At 48.7% G+C, this 21,607-nt stretch overlaps 1 protein-coding gene across 3 annotated transcripts in view; it reads left to right on the forward strand.

The window, feature by feature from the left end:
- SCMH1 (Scm polycomb group protein homolog 1) overlaps positions 1-21,607 on the forward strand; it is a 115,448-nt gene that overhangs the window by 34,309 nt on the left and 59,532 nt on the right. For all 3 annotated transcript variants that reach the window (XM_048826163.2, XM_048826166.2, XM_048826164.2), the window contains 2 exons: positions 8,411-8,499; positions 9,925-10,168. In XM_048826163.2, the coding sequence (XP_048682120.1) occupies positions 8,411-8,499; positions 9,925-10,168 (333 nt within the window). The remainder of the gene's footprint in view (positions 1-8,410; positions 8,500-9,924; positions 10,169-21,607) is intronic.

Here is a 21,607-nt window from a genome sequence, read left to right on the forward strand (position 1 = left end):
TGCCGCTTTTAAAAATGATTAGGGGGCTGGAGCACATGACTTATGAGGCGAGGCTGAGGGAACTGGGATTATTTAGTCTGCAGAAGAGAAGAATCTGGGGATTTGCTAGCTGCTTTCAACTACCTGAAAGGGGGTTCCAAAGAGGATGGATCTAGACTGTTCTCAGTGATAGCAAATGACAGAACAAGGAGTAATGAATGGTCTCAAGTTGCAGTGGGGGAAATTTAGGTTGGATATTAGGAAAAACTTTTTCACTAGGAGGGTGGTGAAGCACTGGAATGCGTTACCTAGGGAGGTGGTGGAATCTCCTTCCTTAGAAGTGTTTAAGGTCAGGCTTGACAAAGCCCTGGCTGGGATGATTTAGTTGGGGATTGGTCCTGCTTTGAGCAGGGGGTTGGACTAGATGACCTCCTGAGGTCCCTTCCAACCCTGATATTCTATGATTCTACTATTAAAAAATCTGTGAAACACAATACACTCTTCTCGCGCCATCAGCCCTTCTCTCTCACTTCCATCATGTTCAGAGCATGGTCATGAGCCATAGGATGGAGGGTGTCTTATTGGACCCTTTCACTTGTAATGTAGAGAATAACCAAGGAGAAGTATGAGAGTCCAGCTCAGTCATTGCTCCTTAACCCACAACGCTTTACATTTACTTTGCGGCCATCCAGGCATACTTGTGCCCATGCACTAAAGGCCACCACAGAGAATTGGGTATCAAGTATAGATGCTGGCTGGAACACCAGCTGGATGGGTTTAAATTACGCCGCCACTCTTAATTAGGGCTCCCTGCTGGGCAGTAGACTGACCCAGTTTGAGGCCATTAAAAGGGGAAAAAAATACACCTGTTTCAAATAACTCTGTCCTTCCTTGAATGAAAGTGACAGACCCAGCATTTCATTGTTCTTGTTTAAAACTTTATTTGGATACAGGTTTCAGAGGAACAGCCGTGTTAGTCTGTATTCGCAAAAAGAAAAGGAGTACTTGTGGCACCTTAGAGACTAACCAATTTATTTGAGCATGAGCTTTCGTGAGCTACAGCTCACTTCATCAGATGTTTACCGTGGAAACTGCAGCAGACTTTATATACACACAGAGAATATGAAACAATACCTCCTCCCACCCCACTGTCCTGCTGGTAATAGCTTATCTAAAGTGATCAACAGGTGGGCCATTTCCAGCACAAATCCAGGTTTTCTCACCCTCCACCCCCCACACAAATTCACTCTCCTGCTGGTGCTAGCCCATCCAAAGTGACAACTCTTTACATAATCAAGTAGGGCTATTTCCTGCATAGATCAAGGTTTTCTCACATCCCCCCCACCCCCATACACACACAAACTCACTCTCCTGCTGGTAATAGCTCATCTAAACTGACCACTCTCCAAGTTTAAATCCAAGTTAAACCAGAACATCTGGGGGGGGGGGGTAGGAAAAAACAAGAAGAAACAGGCTACCTTGCATAATGACTTAGCCACTCCCAGTCTCTATTTAAGCCTAAATTAATAGTATCCAATTTGCAAATGAATTCCAATTCAGCAGTTTCTCGCTGGAGTCTGGATTTGAAGTTTTTTTGTTTTAAGATAGCGACCTTCATGTCTGTGATTGCGTGACCAGAGAGATTGAAGTGTTCTCCGACTGGTTTATGAATGTTATAATTCTTGACATCTGATTTGTGTCCATTTATTCTTTTACGTAGAGACTGTCCAGTTTGACCAATGTACATGGCAGAGGGGCATTGCTGGCACATGATGGCATATATCACATTGGTGGATGTGCAGGTGAACGAGCCTCTGATAGTGTGGCTGATGTTATTAGGCCCTGTGATGGTGTCCCCTGAATAGATATGTGGGCACAATTGGCAACGGGCTTTGTTGCAAGGATAAGTTCCTGGGTTAGTGGTTCTGTTGTGTGGTATGTGGTTGTTGGTGAGTATTTGCTTCAGGTTGTGGGGCTGTCTGTAGGCAAGGACTGGCCTGTCTCCCAAGACTTGTGAGAGTGTTGGGTCATCCTTTAGGATAGGTTGTAGATCCTTAATAATGCGTTGGAGGGGTTTTAGTTGGGGGCTGAAGGTGACCGCTAGTGGCGTTCTGTTATTTTCTTTGTTAGGCCTGTCCTGTAGTAGGTAACTTCTGGGAACTCTTCTGGCTCTATCAATCTGTTTCTTTACTTCTGCAGGTGGGTATTGTAGTTGTAAGAAAGCTTGACAGAGATCTTGTAGGTGTTTGTCTCTGTCTGAGGGGTTGGAGCAAATGCGGCTGTATCGCAGAGCTTGGCTGTAGACGATGGATCGTGTGGTGTGGTCAGGGTGAAAGCTGGAGGCATGCAGGTAGGAATAGCGGTCAGTAGGTTTCCGGTATAGGGTGGTGTTTATGTGGCCATTGTTTATTAGCACTGTAGTGTCCAGGAAGTGGATCTCTTGTGTGGACTGGACCAGGCTGAGGTTGGTGGTGGGATGGAAATTGTTGAAATCGTGGTGGAATTCCTCAAGGGCTTCTTTTCCATGGGTCCAGATGATGAAGATGTCATCAATATAGCGCAAGTAGAGTAGGGGCTTTAGGGGACGAGAGCTGAGGAAGCGTTGTTCTAAATCAGCCATAAAAATGTTGGCATACTGTGGGGCCATGCGGGTACCCATAGCAGTGCCGCTGATCTGAAGGTATACATTGTCCCCAAATGTGAAATAGTTATGGGTAAGGACAAAGTCACAAAGTTCAGCCACCAGGTTAGCCGTGACATTATCGGGGATAGTGTTCTTGACGGCTTGTAGTCCATCTTTGTGTGGAATGTTGGTGTAGAGGGCTTCTACATCCATAGTAGCCAGGATGGTGTTATCAGGAAGATCACCGATGGATTGAAGTTTCCTCAGGAAGTCAGTGGTGTCTCGAAGGTAGCTGGGAGTGCTGGTAGCGTAGGGCCTGAGGAGGGAGTCTACATAGCCAGACAATCCTGCTGTCAGGGTGCCAATGCCTGAGATGATGGGGCGCCCAGGATTTCCAGGTTTATGGATCTTGGGCAGTAGATAGAATATCCCAGGTCGGGGTTCCAGGGGTGTGTCTGTGCGGATTTGATCTTGTGCTTTTTCAGGAAGTTTCTTGAGCAAATGCTGTAGTTGCTTTTGGTAACTCTCAGTGGGATCATAGGGTAATGGCTTGTAGAAACTCGTGTTGGAGAGCTGCCGAGCAGCCTCTTGTTCATATTCCGACCTATTCATGATGACAACAGCACCTCCTTTGTCAGCCTTTTTGATTATGATGTCAGAGTTGTTTCTGAGGCTGTGGATGGCATTGCGTTCCGCATGGCTGAGGTTATGGGGCAAGTGATGCTGCTTTTCCACAATTTCAGCCCGTGCACGTCGGCGGAAGCACTCTATGTAGAAGTCCAGTCTGCTGTTTCGACCTTCAGGAGGAGTCCATCTAGAATCCCTCTTTCTGTAGTGTTGGCAGGGAGACCTCTGTGGATTAGTATGTTGTTCAGAGGTATTTTGGAAATATTCCTTGAGACGGAGACGTCGAAAATAGGATTCTAGGTCACCACAGAACTAGCGGTCACCTTCAGCCCCCAACTAAAACCCCTCCAACGCATTATTAAGGATCTACAACCTATCCTAAAGGATGACCCAACACTCTCACAAGTCTTGGGAGACAGGCCAGTCCTTGCCTACAGACAGCCCCACAACCTGAAGCAAATACTCACCAACAACCACATACCACACAACAGAACCACTAACCCAGGAACTTATCCTTGCAACAAAGCCCGTTGCCAATTGTGCCCACATATCTATTCAGGGGACACCATCACAGGGCCTAATAACATCAGCCACACTATCAGAGGCTCGTTCACCTGCACATCCACCAATGTGATATATGCCATCATGTGCCAGCAATGCCCCTCTGCCATGTACATTGGTCAAACTGGACAGTCTCTACGTAAAAGAATAAATGGACACAAATCAGATGTCAAGAATTATAACATTCATAAACCAGTCGGAGAACACTTCAATCTCTCTGGTCACGCAATCACAGACATGAAGGTCGCTATCTTAAAACAAAAAAACTTCAAATCCAGACTCCAGCGAGAAACTGCTGAATTGGAATTCATTTGCAAATTGGATACTATTAATTTAGGCTTAAATAGAGACTGGGAGTGGCTAAGTCATTATGCAAGGTAGCCTGTTTCTTCTTGTTTTTTCCTACCCCCCCCCCCCCCCCAGATGTTCTGGTTTAACTTGGATTTAAACTTGGAGAGTGGTCAGTTTAGATGAGCTATTACCAGCAGGAGAGTGAGTTTGTGTGTGTATGGGGGTGGGGGGGATGTGAGAAAACCTTGATCTATGCAGGAAATAGCCCTACTTGATTATGTAAAGAGTTGTCACTTTGGATGGGCTAGCACCAGCAGGAGAGTGAATTTGTGTGGGGGGTGGAGGGTGAGAAAACCTGGATTTGTGCTGGAAATGGCCCACCTGTTGATCACTTTAGATAAGCTATTACCAGCAGGACAGTGGGGTGGGAGGAGGTATTGTTTCATATTCTCTGTGTGTATATAAAGTCTGCTGCAGTTTCCACGGTAAACATCTGATGAAGTGAGCTGTAGCTCACGAAAGCTCATGCTCAAATAAATTGGTTAGTCTCTAAGGTGCCACAAGTACTCCTTTTCTATTTGGATACAGTTATATAAATGGTCTGTATATTGGAATTCACCCTTTCTTATCTCTCAATTAAACACCACTTCACTCCTTGGCAGTGGCCAAATGGGTCTCCAGTGAGCCAAACTGATGCTGACTCTGTCCCAATTAACCTGATGCTATCATTCAGCTGCCAGGTCCCCATGAGATATTTCTGTAAAGGACCCATCCAGTTAGCACATCCCTGTAGAAGTGTATTAGACTGAGCAATGGTGGAGGATGAAGGGCTTGCATATGGGACTCTGTGGTGGAGACCATTTCCCCTAAAGCCCCTCTGGAGGGGCAGGTGGACATACTATGTAGGCTGTCAGCTAGCCGTGACTTGGGAATGGGGCGCAAAAGAAGAGGCATCTTGGCCGGGAAGGGAGTGGTGTGGGATGGAAGCTGCACACCTTACCACGTGAGGGTATGCGAGTCCTAGATCACTGTCGGCGCAGGGCACTGTGACTGTGGGTTTCCCAGACCGCACTGATGTGTGTCTGCTGAGGATCTGGCCCTATGAGTCCCTAGCCCAGTTCAGTACAGAAGACACTGGCATGAGAAATCTCAGTCCTTTGATCACAGCCACCTTTTCTCACTTCACTCAGCTGAGCCAAAAAACCTGTATGGAGTTACTTCGTGCACATCTCTGGTGAAGCCAGAATGAGCCAGCTTTGGAGAACCTTTAGGTGTTGAAATGGCCCTAAACTTAAGCTTTGGAGCATACGGTGTACAGGTCTGGCTTACTGGCTGGACTCCATGAGTCTTGTTGCCTTGTCATTTCCAATGGGTCATAGCTGCTAAGACCTGCCTGCTGAGATGGGGACTGAGGGGGTGAGGTTGAGAGGCAGTCCACTTCCTCCAGATACTTCATAACAAATTGTATTCTGGCCTCTATGGATCTTCCTGCCATGAGCAAGCTGATCATTTCTGATGCGTTGCACCTCTCCCACTGACAGGCAAGTCAGGATCTGCTACGTTTGTCAACATTTGATTGAGCCATATTTTTAAAAAATGAAGTACCAGCATTGTGCCCATAAAATCTGCTGTTGCCCGCCCACAGTAGCGTGCCCAAGACAAGATGCTCACTCAATAGGGGCAGCTGTATCTTGTGCATGTGCAGTTACCTGGACATGCCCACATGCATATTTTGCATATAAAGCCCAAGGGTCTGTTTTGAAAAGTTGGTCCAGATGACAGAGGTGTTTGTGCTATTCCTCGGTCTGCCACCAGAGGGCAAAAAGAGTAATCGCGTTACAGACTTGCAGCTCATCTCATTTGGTAGGTAGTTTGAACTGGATGTGTAGCATCTATCGTGCTGGGTCATGATGGGACAGTCCCTGTCACTGAACTGGTTACCCTTGTGATCTGTCATAGAGGCAGGGTTGGGGACAAGAAGTGGCAGATAGTCGCGCCCCCCCCCCCTCTTATCTGCTGATCTCTCTTAGCCCAAGTACAGGTAACAAACCACACTCCTGAGCTGCTGGCCCTCACCTCCCTCCCCACAGAGCACCAAAGCCTGGCATGTGACGCTAAATGCCAAGTCTCTCACTTGGTGTCTTTCATGCCTACCGCAGTTGTTCAGCTGCTGTTCCTTGGTAGCATGAGTAGAAGCTGCTGCTTGCTGGTGAACTGGAGGCTTGGGGGGACATTCTCCCCTTTCCCAAGCTCAGCCGACCAGCTGGTTTTCATGTTCTGTTTCCAGGGTTCATGACAGAACTGTGGAGATCAGCGGTTTTCAAACTGTGGATCGGGACCACAAAGTGGATCACGATCCCATTTTAATGGGGTCACCAGGGCTAACATTAGACTTGTTGAAGCCCAAAGGCCGAGCCCCAATGCTGGGGGCCAGAGAGCAAGGACTTTGTCCTGGGGTGGGGTGGGGAGGCGAGGCTTGGGCTGTGACTTTGCCCCTCCCCCTTCCTCCCCCAGGGGTGGCAGGGCTTGGGTGGGCTCAGGCTTTGGTCTCTTGGAGTTATGTAATAATTTTTTTGTCAGACGGGGGGCCGCGGTGTAATGAAGTTTGAGAACCCTGGAATAGACTTAGCTTGTTGGGACACCTCTGACACTTGGGCCCTGTCTACAATGGCAAAACTTCCCCCTGTATTCCTCACCTCTGCAGCTCCCAGGGAATTGTCAGTGGAAATCCAGCCCCAGGGTTAACTTCAAAATGCTGTAAGGATTTAAAGGGCAGCCCTTTGCCAAGCATCAGAAATTGACCCTTTGGAGCTGAGGTGCCAGGCTGTCAAGCCAAGGCACTGGCACAGGACTCCTCTTGTGAGCATGCTTTCAGGGTCTGCACTTCCTGTAGCTGCCCGCTTCCCACTTTGTGTTGGTGGAATGCCCGTGGTAATGGACTGGCAGAGGGGTGCTCCCTCACACCATATCCTAGCACAATTTCTGTCACCTCCATTTTCTCTCTTGTCCTTTGTTTTTTTTTATTCCTCCTTGTTTTCTTTTCTGTGCTCTCCCAAAGAGGACTGAGAGCCTGGCCTTTCTGGGATCGGTAATGTCAACCATTAAAAAGAACAAGCCTTGCAGTTCCCCTTCCTTTCCCCCTTGTGGTGCTGGCATGTGTGGGGTGGGAAGCATTGGCTGCTGGTGTTGCTGATCAGACATGATGCATTTTCATACTTGGTAATAGTTTAGCTTCTCAGGTACAGACCCATGTAATGAGGAACTCATCAGCACAGGTGCTCGACCCCCGGCTTTGCCCCAGGCCACACCTCACTCCGCCTCTGCCCACCCCCTTCTGCCCCCTCCCCTGAGTGTGCCCCATTCTGACTCCTCCACCGCCCCACGAGCCTCGAAACAGCTGATTGCGACAGGCAGGAGTCGCGGGGAGATAGGGGGAGGCACTGATTGTCAGGGCCCGCTGGCTGGCAGAAGATGCTGGAGGGAGGGGCGAATGCTGATAGGGGGCCTGCCAGTGCGTGCTCAGCACCCATCATTTTTACCCCGTGGGTGCTCCAGCCCCGGAGCACCCACAGAGTCGGCGCCTATGCTCATAAGTAACACATGGAAACACTCTTTCTCCTCAACATACCCCTCTGCTCCCCAGAAGCCCCTTTTGGTGCTTCCATGGGCATTCCTGATACTCAGGGGCCCAGCATGGTATTGATACCAATTGCTGTCACCATCTTGCCCAGCCCAGCTCCTGCCTGTGCCTGTATCTTAGCTGCTTGCGACTCACCTCTGTGGGTGAAAGGTCAGCAAGGAAACTGCTGGCCTCCATAGGATGTGTGTATGCACCAGTGATAACATCATGGGCCTGACCCGGTCCTTGCTCATTAATGTCTTCTCTGCATCCAGTTGACTGCCATGTGCAAACACACATTCCATGCAGAGTGCTTTGCCAGCAGGGCCAGGGCAGGGGCTCCTGAGGGCCAGACAGGAGAGGGAGACTCTGTAGTAAGCCAGGGAGATGTCACAAAAGATGAACCAGTGGTCAGCATGGGTGCAAAGGCAGAGCTGCCAGAAGGTCAGGGCCTTTTATTACAATGAACAAAGTCGCAGCCATGTTTGATTGTTTCCAAGTGTGGAGCAGTGGCTGACATAATCCAGTTTGTGTAAAGGACCGTTCCTAGCTCTCCTGTGTTCAGAAGAATATGGTGGTGGATCTTAAGGTGCATGAAGGCTGTGACTGGATGAATAGTGCAAGGTGTTCATCAGAGCAACCTGAGTTCTGCCTCACCCAATGGGCCCTGCCGATTTTTAATAATCTCCATCTCTGCATCTGTTCCGCAGGTTTTCGGCTGAATGCTTCCTCTTGGCCCATGTTCCTCCTGAAAACTCTGAATGGAGCAGAGATGGCTCCTCTCCGAATTTTTCACAAGGTATCGTATTGCATGCAAAGGGCTCCCTTTGCCACAGGGCACCCAGGCCAGCTCTGTGCTGTGCTCTCTGGTGTGTAGTACAGTTAGACGCCTGCGGTTGGCCCGTGCCAGCCGACTTAGGCTCGCAGGGCTCGGGCTAAGGGGCTGTTTAATTGTGGTGTAGACATTCTGGCTCAGGCTGGAGCCTGAGTTCTGGGACCCTGTGAGGTGGCGCTCCAGTTTGGCCAATGAAGAAGAGTCCCAGTGAGACCTGGTGAATCAGAGCTGCCTGAGTGGGAGTCGGGCAGGTGAGAGCTACCAGGGGACTGTGGAAGATCTTAGAAGGAAGCAGAAAGTTGTCCCTGGGAGAAGGCTGAAGACAAGGAGAGCAGCAAGAGAGTTTTGTTACCTGGTGTCCCCAAACCAGAGAGGTGAAGGCAGGGGGAGGTGCCTACAACTTGAAGCCGGAGAGGGCTAAAGGCGGGGGAGCTGTGGACGGCTTACCCGCTGACGTCTCCATGAGAGAGCTGGGCCGAGAGGAGCCTTGAGGGGGGCGGGCAGTGAGGGATGCTCCCAGCAGAGAGGCTGGGGGAGGTTCGCCCTGGGAAGAACAGGGTTACAGTCCAGAGGGAAGGCCTGGCATGGCTGTACTGGCAGAGGGAAAGAAGAGGGCTGAGCAGGAGCTTAGATGTGACTGAAGATACCAGAGTGCGGTGTGGAAACAGAGAGGCAGGCAGGGTGCCCACTGGGAAGAGCGGGGTTTTAAGGGCTATATACACTGGGTGTGGGAATTGCACTATGGTTAGGATTTTGTTGGGGATTCAGAGAACTGTGTTTGGGAATAAAGCAGCCCCAAGGAAGGGTGGTGATTAAGCAAGAGAGCCTGAAGTGGATTTACTGGGACCTCTGAAAGCGGGGCTGCCTGTGACACTTTCTCGCGTCAGTGTGCTACTAAGACGCTCTCACAGGGTAGCTGCATTCTGTCACCCGGTTTGTCTGGTCCTGAGTGCAGCAGGCACAGGGTGCCACAACGAGAGGCCTTGCCTATGCTCCTAAAGATGCACGTTTTAAACCAGGGGCCAAATCCAGCCCTGGTATAAGCTGGAGCCACCTCCTTTACCCTCTGACATGGGGCTAATGGGGGGAGGGAGAGCTCAGTGGTTTGAGCATTGGCCTGCTAAACCCAGGGTTGTGAGTTCAATCCTTGAGGGGGCCACTTAGGGATCTGGGGCAAAAATTGGGGATTGGTCCTGCTTTGAGCAGGGGATTGGACTAGGTGACCTCCTGAGGTCCCTTCCAATCCTGAGATTCTATGATTCTGTGAATTGGTTCTGGCTCCATCTAGCTCTGCTCTTGTGATGACATAGGCAGGGGATTAATCCAAGCTCAGGAGACACCAACACACACTACTCTTTTGTAACCATCCTTCTGAACCCTCCCCTGTAGGAGCCACCGTCTCCATCCCAAAATTTCTTCAAGACTGGCATGAAGCTGGAGGCAGTGGACAGGAAGAATCCACACTTCATCTGCCCAGCCACCATTGGGGAGGTGAGAGGCTCCGAGGTCCTCGTGACGTTCGATGGCTGGAGAGGTGCCTTTGATTACTGGTGCCGCTATGACTCCAGGGACATCTTTCCTGTTGGCTGGTGCTCACTGACAGGAGACAACCTGCAGCCCCCTGGGACAAAAGGTAAGGACCACATCCCATCTCAGCTTCCTTGTCTGCTTAGTACCTGCAAAGCACAACAAAGCAGACAGGGACTGGCAACTATGAGTCCTGCATTCTGTTCCTTGCTCTGCTACAGACCTGCTATGTGTCCTTGGGTAAATCCCTGCCTGCCCTGTGCCTCAGTTTCCCCACAATATGTTTTTCCCTGAGAAAGAGATTGTTAGCAATCACTATTAACAGTAACAATATAGTGGAGGCTAGAGAGATTTGGAAAGCAGGTTTGTAAGTCTCAGCTATTCCTGAGGAGGGAAGGACCAGATGGCGATGCTGAGTGAGATTACTCAGATCTTCACCCCTCCCGAGATCCCTCAGAACCTGTCCTGCCTCTTCAGAAAACACAGGGTCCCTGGTGCCTTCCATCCAAACTGGCAGCCCTGGGACTGCTGGGAATATAGCAGGGGGATTAGGGTCACATGGGAGCCAGGCCCATCCTAACTGAAAGGACTCTGCTCCCTACGGGAAAGGTGAGGAGGCGAGGGAGAGGCCCATCCCAGGGCAGTAGCACAGTGCCTGCTGTTCATGGTTTTGGGAGAGCTGGTTTGCCTTCCCTTAGGTTGTGCTGTCCACTGGGGACCTGGAAAAGGCAGGTCGTGCTGAGACGAGAAGCTGTCTGCTCCTCCCAACCCCCTGCAGCCTTGTCTGCCGTGGGTTCGGAGGCTGTGACCCTGCGGCCGTGAGGGTGCCCCAGTGTCTGGAAACTACATGGGAGCTGTTGAGGTGCTCTAACACCTGTGGGCCTCCCTGTAGCTGGAGTGGCCCTAAAGGGCTGCCACTCTCCCCAGCCAGGGCCGTTTGGCAGGTTCAGCGATAACCCTTCAGTGCAAGGCAGCAGCTAGATCAGTAGGTTGTTCCTTTAGCTTCACCCTCCCCATCGTCTGTGACCTTTGAAGCCAAGGATCTTGCTTTGATGGACACCTTCCCTGTTCTTAGTGTGGCACAGCTAGGCAGTCCTCCCAGAGACTGATGAGCTGAGATCGCCTCCACTTTGCCTAGGAATAAACCCAGATGTGAGCTCCCCTTGGATTAGGAAGATGCATCCGTCTGATGGAAGCTGAAAGGCACTCTTTGTTTACCTTGGATCTCGGCCTCCAGTATAGTTAACTGTTGTGCTCCCAGCCTCCCCCTCTCTCCCTGTTGTTTGTGTTTCGCCTGCTGCCTCTCCCTACACTGTCATCTTACACTCTTTACAACCGTTGCTCCAGCTGCCCACAGGAGGTGCTCTTGAGCCAATGTGATTTACCCAGCCCCTTTGAGATCTGGGCTCCAGCCAGGTTCACAGCACTTCTCTGGTACATGCAAATGGCTGAAATCCTTGGCTGGAGGCTTCTCTTCCTTGAAGTTAACCAAGGGGGCTTTGAGGATGATTTCATTGCAGTGGGAATTGATTCTGTGGGAGCTTCTCATCTGCTCAGCCTGGGTAGCTGAGTGCTCCTTCAGACCTATCTGTGCTGAGGGCTGGGAGGGAAGTGGAGAGACATCCAGAAATGATACATGTCCAGGGGAACAGTACTGTATCATTGGGAAGCATTTGCCTACTTCATAGAATCATAGAATATAAGGGTTGGAAGGGACCCCAGAAGGTCATCTAGTCCAACCCCCTGCTCAAAGCAGGACCAATTCCCAGTTAAATCATCCCAGCCAGGGCTTTGTCAAGCCTGACCTTAAAAACCTCTAAGGAAGGAGGTAGGTAGCTGTGACAAGCTTTCCCTCTTACATTGACCTCAGCCCAGGTGGTAGGCATGGGAGATCATAAAGAAGAGCTCCCATAGAATCAGGAGAGGGGTGCTTCTGGATGTAATATGAGGACAGTGGTCACTCCTGTCCTACCCGTACGGCGGGAAGAGCCTTATTCCTGGCAATTGAAAGGAAATTTCCTTGGCTGGTAGCATTTCCCCAGGGAAGTTCAACTCAGATTCTTCTTGTCACAAGATTTTCCTTCCCCTCCTCCTCCCTCTCCTGGTGAGTACTGCCCCAACTCTGTGGTTTTATCCTGAGGAGGAGAAGTGCTGAGGATCCTTTCTTTCCTTCTGTCATTAAATCCCTCACCCCATCTGTTCATTCCTAACAGCTGCCTTCTCTTTGGACAAGGAGGGATGAACACAGCTCCCTCCAGAGCCTGTGAATTGCTGCTCCTAAGGAAGCTGTGTGGGGAAGGTTCACCTCAGACAAACTCCAGACAAACAGTATGCCTTTTAATATGGCTACATGTTAAGGGTTACAGGTCTACATCTAGGAACAAAGAATGCAGGCCCAACTTACAGGAGGGTTGGCTCTATCCTGGGAGGCAGCCCCATTCTGTACTTGTGCATTCTGACTTTTCTTCCCCAAGTGTAGTACCTTTCGTTTGTCTTTGTTGAATTTCGTTCTGTTGACAATTGCCTCGTTCTCCAGTTTATCAAGATCCCTCTGAATTTTAGCTCTGTCCTCTGAAGTTTTTGCAACCCTCCCAGCTTTGTGTCCTCCGCAAATTTGGTCAGTGTGCTCTCTATTCCTACATCCAGGTCATTAACAAAGATGTTAAATAACACCAGATCCAGAACAGATCCCTGTGGAACCCCACTTGAGACCCCCTTCCAATCCGACATCATTCCATTAATAGTTACTCTTTGTTTGCAGTTGTTTAACCAATTATGTAGCCACTTAATGGTAGTTTTGACGAGCTCACATATCATCAGCTTACTTATCAGATGGGGAATCAATGTTTAATAGCAGAGAAGGGTGTAACATGATCCAGTGGTTAGAAACTGAAGCTAGATAAATTCAGACTTGAAAGAAGGTGTAAATTTTTGACAGTGAGGGTAATTAACTGTTGGAACAACTTACCAGGGGTGGTGGTAGTTTCTCCGTCACTGACGATTTTTGAATCAAGACTGGGATGTTTTTCTAAAAGCTCTGCTCTAGGGGTTATAGTGGGGCACGTCTTTGGTCTGTGCTATCCAGGTTAGACTAGATGATCACAGTGGTCCCTTCTGGCCTTGGACTCTAAGAATGCATGGAAGTCACACAGAGCTCGTGGTTTTTTTTTTTTTTTTTAATGCTAGTAACTGAATTCAAGTGTAATCTGTCTGTTCCAGTGGCTGCCGGTGGAGGTGGAGGAGAGGCTTTTCCTCGTCATATGGCTCATGTGATTGACCACAGCATGCCCCAACTGCCCCGTCTTCAGCAATGTTTGTTTAGGTGGAGTTTCTGTAGTTGCTGGGGACTGGCCAACCATTCTGAACCAGAACTTTCAGTGGTGGTGACTTGTATATTAAGGTTGCTTAACCCTTTAAAAATGTTTCTGACTGTTTTAAGAGCAGTAGTACCTCAGTGTTCAGTGAATGGGACAGCGGTGCTGGGAGAACAATTGTGTAAACATAATACTGATCAGAAGAGGCTGCTAGGCATTCCCATTCCTGCAGGAAGGTCAGAACTCAAGACTGATCAGGTCTTTCCCTTTTTCCCTTTGTTGTTACGGAGCTTTGTAGAATAGAGGGAAACACATTGTATGTACATCACTAAAGACCCAAATTTTCTGAAAGATCTTGTATTTTCCTTTCCTACACAGAGACTGAATCTCGAGGTGAACTGGTAGGCAGGGAAGAAGAGAGTTCCTCACCGCAGGGCCTGGATGTTTCACCAATTCTAGTCATAGTTAATGCCATAGCGCACAAGTGAGATGATACCATACTTCCTAAGCTGCATCTAGGCCATCAAGGTTGAGCGAAGCACTGAGACATATGGAGGAATGGGAAGGGTCATGGTGCCAGCCTGTGCTAAAATATAATCGGGGTCTTCGGGGAGGAATCTGGAATGAAGTGAGGAAGTTGTATAGGTCACGTGTCACTTTTTTAAAAAAAAAAATATCTTCAGCGTTTTAAAATTCTGTTGTATTCCTCAGGGCATGTGCAGTTAGTGTTTCATTTGGTTACTCTAGGATTAATTACGAGGTTAAGTTGGCTATAAGGTAATTCGCCCTAATGGGCGTGGCAAAGTCTCCAAGAGAAGTCGTGCATGGACCAACAAAGGAGATGTCCAAAGAACAGTTTTGATTCCACAGCAGTTCTCAGATGCTTGGCGGAAACTCAGTGGCTTGCACAGTCTTTCCTGGTGGTCAGCAGAATGACATTGGTGGGAGAGGATCCCTGGAAGCTCTTTTTCTTTCCCCCCTCTAGTGGAGTATGGAATGGAGAACTGCTGAACTAACATGCTCCCAGGGGATAGCACAAGAAAGGAAGGGCCGAACTATGGGCAGGGCCTTGAATTTGATACTTGTGAGGTATCTGTTAGCTCCAACCTTCCACTATACATGAAACTGAGCAACTTGGCAATGATGTGCCTGGCTCTGGAGAAACCAGCATCCCCCATGCAATTGCTGACTGCCTCATCCAGGAGAGGAATGCCAATTACAGTTAAGGAAGAAACTGTTTCTGATCTGGGGGTGGGATGAAGGGCCACAGACCGGAAGTGAGGAACTGAGTAGAAAAGAGCCCTTGGCCTGATTTATGGAGCGCTCAGCTCTGGGCCTGTGGAGTGCCCTGTGTGGTGATGGCTGTTCCCAGCACAAGCCCCACTGGAGCTTTTTCTGAAGTAAATTCCTGTTTGCAGTTGTCTTTTCAAGGGCCCTCTCCTCTGGTGCTTATGCTCGAGTGCTGGGAGCCCTAAACATGCTTCACACGTTGTTTCGTCATGTCTTGGACCGTTTGGAGAAGACAGGGGCTGTACAGCTGCTCACCAGAACCCAGCAGGGATCCAGGATGGAGAGCTCATGGCACCCCTCCATAGAGCTCCTCAGGAGCTGCCATGACAGTGTGCTCGAGGAGCCCTGCATGCAGTGGGGAGCTGGCTGCCTCCTGTGGCTCTGAGTAAGAGGGTCTTTCTTCCGCTGTGGCCAGGTGCTGGGCGTCTCCTTCCCTTACCTTCTGGAAGGCATCTCACATTCTAGCACCTCCTCATGAAACCTTGTCACTGCAGCATCACTGCTCCTTGGGACAGCCCCCTCAGTCTTTTCCACTGTAAAAGCAGCATTTAGCTTTAAGCCTCGACCACCCACATCCCCACCCTTCCGGAGGCAGATAAGTATCATTATCTCCACTTCACAAGGGAGGAAGCTGTGAGACACGGCTTGCTGCAGCTTGCCCAAGGTCACAGGCGTCAGTATCAGATCATGGATTAGAACTCAGGACACCCTGGCTCCCAGTCCTATGCTCAGACCATTGGGTCACATCTCTCGCTCTCTGATGTCCAGTGCTTTAGAGAGATGTGGACAAGACCTCTGAGAATGCTGCATATAGTGCGGTGTTGCTTTGTACCTAAACCTTCTAGACTGGGTCAGCAGTAGTGGAGCAGGAATTGCAACCAGGGTGGCTGATGAGGTGGCAATGAAAGCGTTAATTTTGTTGGGGCAGGCTCTGAGCTGGAGGCAGTTCTGTGCCTTATCGAGTGAGCTGGAAATTTGAGGAGTGGAGTTTCTGCCTTGGCACAAGCCCAGCTGGCAGAGAAGCTCTAAGCCCAGCCAGGCTGGAGAGAGCTAATAAAGAACACATCCTCTTGGTTACTGTGCCAAGGCAAGTTACAGTGGGTGCAGCAGAGATCCTGGTACTCCAATCAGATAAACAGCAGGCGCTTGCCCTGACTCCCTTTGTTCCTGTCTGCTGTTAGCTGTCAGTGCGCTGCTCCCTCTCTGTCAGACTGGCTGAATTTGAGACGGTCTCGCTCTGCTTACAAAACAAGCAAAAGTTAATAGTTTTAAATAGTTACCATGGGGATATTTTAAGTGGTGCTTGCATGCACTCCCAGACTTGCCATCTGTTGCATGCTTTATACAGTTTTCCTGTCATTCCAGTTGGTGTGCGCTGCACAGCCCTGGTTGGCATTGGTCTGGCCAGCCATTATATGTTTAGTTGGGAGGCAAAAGCTTCAAGAGGGAAGAGAAAGCCAGGAAATGCTGAACCCCTCGTAGAAAGTTCACAAGGCTCCCTACCCCCTTCACTTTTCGCTGCTGCTGTCGTGCAGTTTATTTGTTAACTGCTTGGTGGCTTCACGCAGACAGAGATGATGATCAGATTCTCATGACTAGAATTTCCTCCCAGAGTCGAAGGTAACAGATACTTTGTGATTTTTCTTTATGTTCTTCTCTAGTGTTGCTAAGTTTCTTTTCCTCCTTTTGAGGTTAGGGTGAGTAGGAGGTGGGGGGGGCTGGATGTCTGAGCGGAGGCAGGTGAAGATTTGCTATTTAAATAAGGTCGTGTGCTTTAGTGCTTGGTAGAGAGAGAAGAAAAAATAACTTGTGACTGTAGGGTTTGCAACTGAAAATGAATGTGATTCAGGGCTCAGGAAGCGAGGTAGCTGGCAGCACTCCAGGCCTGGGGAGCTGACTAGAGAAGGACGACAGGGCTGTCATGCCTTTCTGTACTGAAAGTTGCTGCTTGATTTATGGCTCTGAACTCGACAAGGTTAGGACCGCACAGATAGAACCTGTGTGCCAACAGCAAGAGCAGCAGGAATGTTCTGCTGAGAAGTCTCTCCATTGATCTACAGTGTTTGTAATGTACGTATTCTAAATGCTGCTGACTTTGGGTTTATTGTTGGAAACTAACCAGCCAGACTCTGAAACCATCTGGCGCATGGGATCCCGGTACTTAGTACTAATCCCTTCTCTGCTCTGAAATGCCAAGGGAGTGACAGTTTCTCATCCTCAGCTCCCTTTGAGCTGCTTCTTGAGGAAAGGGGTTTGGTCGATGCAGAGTTCTGGATGAGGAGCTAAGAGGCACAAAGAAAGCAACGATCCAGAGGTGGAACAGGCACAATCATAGAGACCTAGACTCCAGGGGCAGTGAGAGACCAGGGAGATGGGATTGTGGTCTAATAGCCAACCACAGAAGAACTATGGGAAGTTCTGAGGTGAGGTGCTCACTTAGTGGCTTGGTGACCCACTGGATAGGCATGGAGATAAAGACCTGCCGAAGCACGCTACAGACCAGAGCCCTTTGAGCCTAATGAGCTTGGCCTCTGCTGCAAGGTGAACTCATTTGCTAGGCGCGTACCTTGATCCTTCTCATAACTGTGTGCCCTGGGCTTGTGTGTTACTACTGTTGGCAGTTTGAATTGCCGTGGAGCCCAGACAAGCTCTCCCTGACAGGCTGCATCAAAGGGCACAGTGGAGGAGGGCATGGCAGTAGGTCCTCTGTAGCGTCGTGGCAGCGAGTCTGGAATGTGGAACCTGGTCATGTGGTGGCATAGGAGGCTGCTGGGATACTCCAAGTGGGCGGACTAACAAAAGCCTCAAAAAAAAGAGAGAGGGAACTTGTCCTGGAGAAAGCAGAGATGCAGAAGTGGGTGACACTGGAAATAGGAGCCAACCTGTCCTTAGTACCAGGAGGCTGCAGCCAACTTAAATTTTCCTCATCCATTTAATTCTGAAATTTCCCCCCACGCAAGGAATTTGGACTTCATTCAGGTGGTTTCTCTCCCTTCATGCCCCAGGGGGATTTTCAAAGTCTCTGTGATGTAAAAGTCTAAACATAGTATTAGTTTGAGAACATTTTTTGTGAGCGGGGGATGTGGGAGAAGGGCTTTATCAATGGGAACCTCCTACCCCTGAGTGAATACAGCCAAGGGTATCTTCCTGTCCCCAGAGTGATACTTGCTGGTGGAAACAGTCATCTGTGCTGGGCCTCTCATGCCACTGAGCCACACTGGGAGGCAGCTTGCTTGCTTGCGACATCATCATGTGTCCCTGGTTAAGCTCTTAGAGTTCGGTGTTCATGTTGTCAGGCTGGGCACTTGTTAGTGGTGTGTGATGCACTGACGTGTCTATAAGGAAGTGGTGCTCCAACCTTAGTTACCCTCATCATCCATATTCCATCAGGACTGTCGTGGTGTATAAAGAACCTGTTTTATGGTTACACAGTATTAGACAAGGGTAATCACATATCTATATCCCTGCGGATCTCTCTCTGGAGGTATAGTCTTCCTTGGCTGTGTGAGAGCTCTTTGTGCAACCTCTTTATATGTTGAACTCACTGCAGGACCTTCAGCCAGGCTGAGAAGCCTTCGGAGCAAACATTTCAGGCATGGAGATTGTTGCGTGTCCTTTTTTTAGCCTGAAGAAGAGCTTGAAAGCTTGTCTCTGTCACCAGCAGAAGTTGGTCCAGTTACTCTCCCTCACCTTGTCTTTTTTTGAGCCAGGCAGATAACAGAGCTGACAAAGTGGCTTAAGTATGCTGCCTCCAGACCACTGTTCCCTCTAAGCTGTGCACGTGTGCGCGTGCACACAGATCCTAAACCCCGCGCGCACAAAAATTTGCACAGAAGCACAAAAGTTTGCACAGAAGAAATTTTTTGCGCACTCAGCCTGTCAAAAATTAGAGGGAACATTGCTCCAGATCCTGTCCTTTTTCAGCAGAAGGATTGAGGCCTGTAAACAGGAATATGCAATTCATAGAATAGAATATTAGAAGATTAGGGTTGGAAGTGACCTCAGGAGGTCATCTAGTCCAACCCCCTGCTCAAAGCAGGACCAACACCAACTAAACCATCCCAGCCAGGGCTTTGTCAAACCGGGCCTTAAAAACCTCTAAGGATGGAGATTCCACCGCCTCCCTAGGTAACCCATTCCAGTGCTTCACCACCCTGCTAGTGAAATAGTGTTTCCTAATATCCAACCTAGACCTCCCCCACTGCAACTTGAGACCATTGCTCCTTGTACTGTCGTCTGCCACCACTGAGAACAACTGAGCTCCATCCTCTTTGGAACCCCCCTTCAGGTAGTTGAAGGCTGCTATGAAATCCCCCCTCACCCTTCTCTTCTGCAGACTAAACAATCCCAGTTCCCTCAGCCTCTCCTCATAAGTCATGTGCCCCAGCCCCCTAATCATTTTCATTGCATGCGTTGTCTCATTCTGAAGCTTTTTGCCAAGGAGACTAAATAGCTCAGGGTGTTGGAAATGATATGCAGGGTCTTTCGCTTTCAGATTCTGTTCAAATCCAGATCCATACCAAGTGTCTGAAGGTCAATGCTGTCCAGTAGATTTTTGGTTTATGAGAAGTCAAATAGTGTACATAGTCCTTCCCAGTGGATATGAGAGAGACAGTAGGCTGGTGGATAGAGCACTGGACTGGGACTCTGGAGATCCCGGAATAAAACCCAGCTCTGCCACTGGTCTTCTGAGTGACAGGCACAGAGAAGGACTTGCCCCAGTTCTCCTATCTGTGAAGCGGGGATAATGATACTGACCTCATTTGTAAAGTGCTTTGAGATCTGCTGATGAGGAGCACTTGATTAGAGCTGTTGGTGCGTCCACCTTGCAGAAAACCCAGCTGGCACAGGTGGAGACCCCTCGCTGGCCTTGTGGAAAGGCTGCAGATTGAAGAATGAGGGAGCCAAGCTGCTTTCAGGGGAGCCCTGTGGTCAGAGTAGAGCACACACAGCTGTGGGGAACTGGCTCTGCTGAGTCCAGTGCTGTGGGAACAAGAGACAGCCCAGAGGTGTGCTATAAGCACAGGATAGGGAATTTGGAAGTGCTGGGTTCTGATCCCAGCTGTGACCTTTCTTGGTGACCTGAAGTGAATCACTAAACCCCTCTGGCTCCACTTCCCACTCTGTGGAAATGGAGATGATCCTCACTTGCTCCAAAGCGGTGTTGAGAGGGATAATGACAAATTACATCATATTAGTTATGGGATTTGAATGTGAAATGCCGAGTGAGTGATCAATCATATTGCCTATTGGAGTTCCAGACAGCCAGTCTGGTACCTGCCTTTCACCAGCACCACAGAGTGGGTGCCGTGAAAGGAGCCCAGTCACGTGTAGTGGAGTTTTAGGTGGACTTTTGTAACCAGGGAACTGTACTGATGTTACCTGATCTCCTTTCATGGAGAACACCTAGTGGCCATTATAGGGTTACAGTATGGGCAGTTTTCAGAGTAACGGCCGTGTTAGTCTGTATTCGCAAAAAGAAAAGGAGTACTTGTGGCACCTTAGAGACTAACCAATTTATTTGAGCATAAGAGTTCGTGAGCTACAGCTCACTTCATCGGATGCACCAGTATGGGCAGTAACTACTGACCAGAGATGTATTCAGACTAGGTGTGGAGAGGTGACATTTTCCTGGGCCTGAGCCAAAGCCCATGGACTCAATGGGAATGTTTCCATTTGGATCAAGCACCATATTCTCTTACCTGGTCCACTCACCACCCTACCGATATGACTGTTGCACGGTTTTATCAAGCACAAACTAATGTCTGATCTTCTGACTCCAGGGCTTTGATGAACAGTACTAGATAGAGTGAGCGTAACTTTCATTAATAGCCCTTTTTGCCCCATATCTAAGATATGATCCTGCTCCAAGTAAATCTAAGAGACATGGTGGTTAAAATGCCAGGGCCCCATCCACACTAGTGCCCCCCCATAGTGCAGCTCCATCAGTGGGGGAAAAACAGTGAGAAACTTTGGGAAAAGCAGTTGTAGGGCAGACCAGGACTAAGGCTGTTGTTGCCAAGCTAGGCTTGACCTACTGCTGTGTGGTGCGTTACTAAGTGTGTGAGCTTAATATTAAGCCTGCAGCCCAGCTAATTACAAGGGCAAGGACTGTTTTTCAGCTTTTCAAGTATTTTGTTATTTCTTTGACCCTCTGAGAATGTTTCTATAATCTCAGAGAACAGCCTGACAGAAAAATACTATTTCCTTGTACTCCCTTGTCGGTCTGTCTTTATCCACCTGTTGTTTCCTCTTCTTTGGTTAGATTGTAGGCTCTTTGGGGCAGGGACTGTCTTTGTGTTCTGTGTTTGTACAGCACCCAGCACAATGGGGTCCTGCTCCATTGCTGGGGCTCCTAGGTACTGCCATAATATGAACAATAATAAGAGTAAAATCTTAAATAAACTGCTCTACCTACCGGCCCCTTTGAGCCTTGTGCGCAGATAACCCCATGGGGTGTTCTGTTACCATTTAACCAGTGAGCCAGAGCTAAATGAAGATCAGAAAAAAGAGACGATCAGAAAAAAGGTAAAAACTAGGGCTGTTGATTAATCGCAGTTAGCTCACGCGGTTAACTCAAAAAAATGATTTGTGATTAAAAAAATTAATCATGATTAATTGCACTGGTAAACAATAGATTACCTACTGAAATGTATTACATATTTTTGGATTTTTTCTAGGTTTTCAAATCTCTTTATTTCAATTACAACACAGAATACAAGGTGTACAATGCTCACTTTATATTATTATTTTTGATTACAAAGATTTGCACTGTAAAAATGATGAATGAAATAGTATATTTCAGTTCACTTCGTACAAGTACTGTAGTACAGTCTCTTTATTGTGAAAGTACAACTTACAAATGTAGGTTTTTTGTTACATAACTGCACTCAAAAACAATACAATGTAAAACTTTAGAGTCTACAAGTCCACTCAGTCCT

The sequence above is a fragment of the Caretta caretta genome, chromosome 19 (assembly GCF_965140235.1).
Source record: "Caretta caretta isolate rCarCar2 chromosome 19, rCarCar1.hap1, whole genome shotgun sequence".
In the NCBI taxonomy this organism is placed as follows: Eukaryota; Metazoa; Chordata; order Testudines; family Cheloniidae; genus Caretta; species Caretta caretta.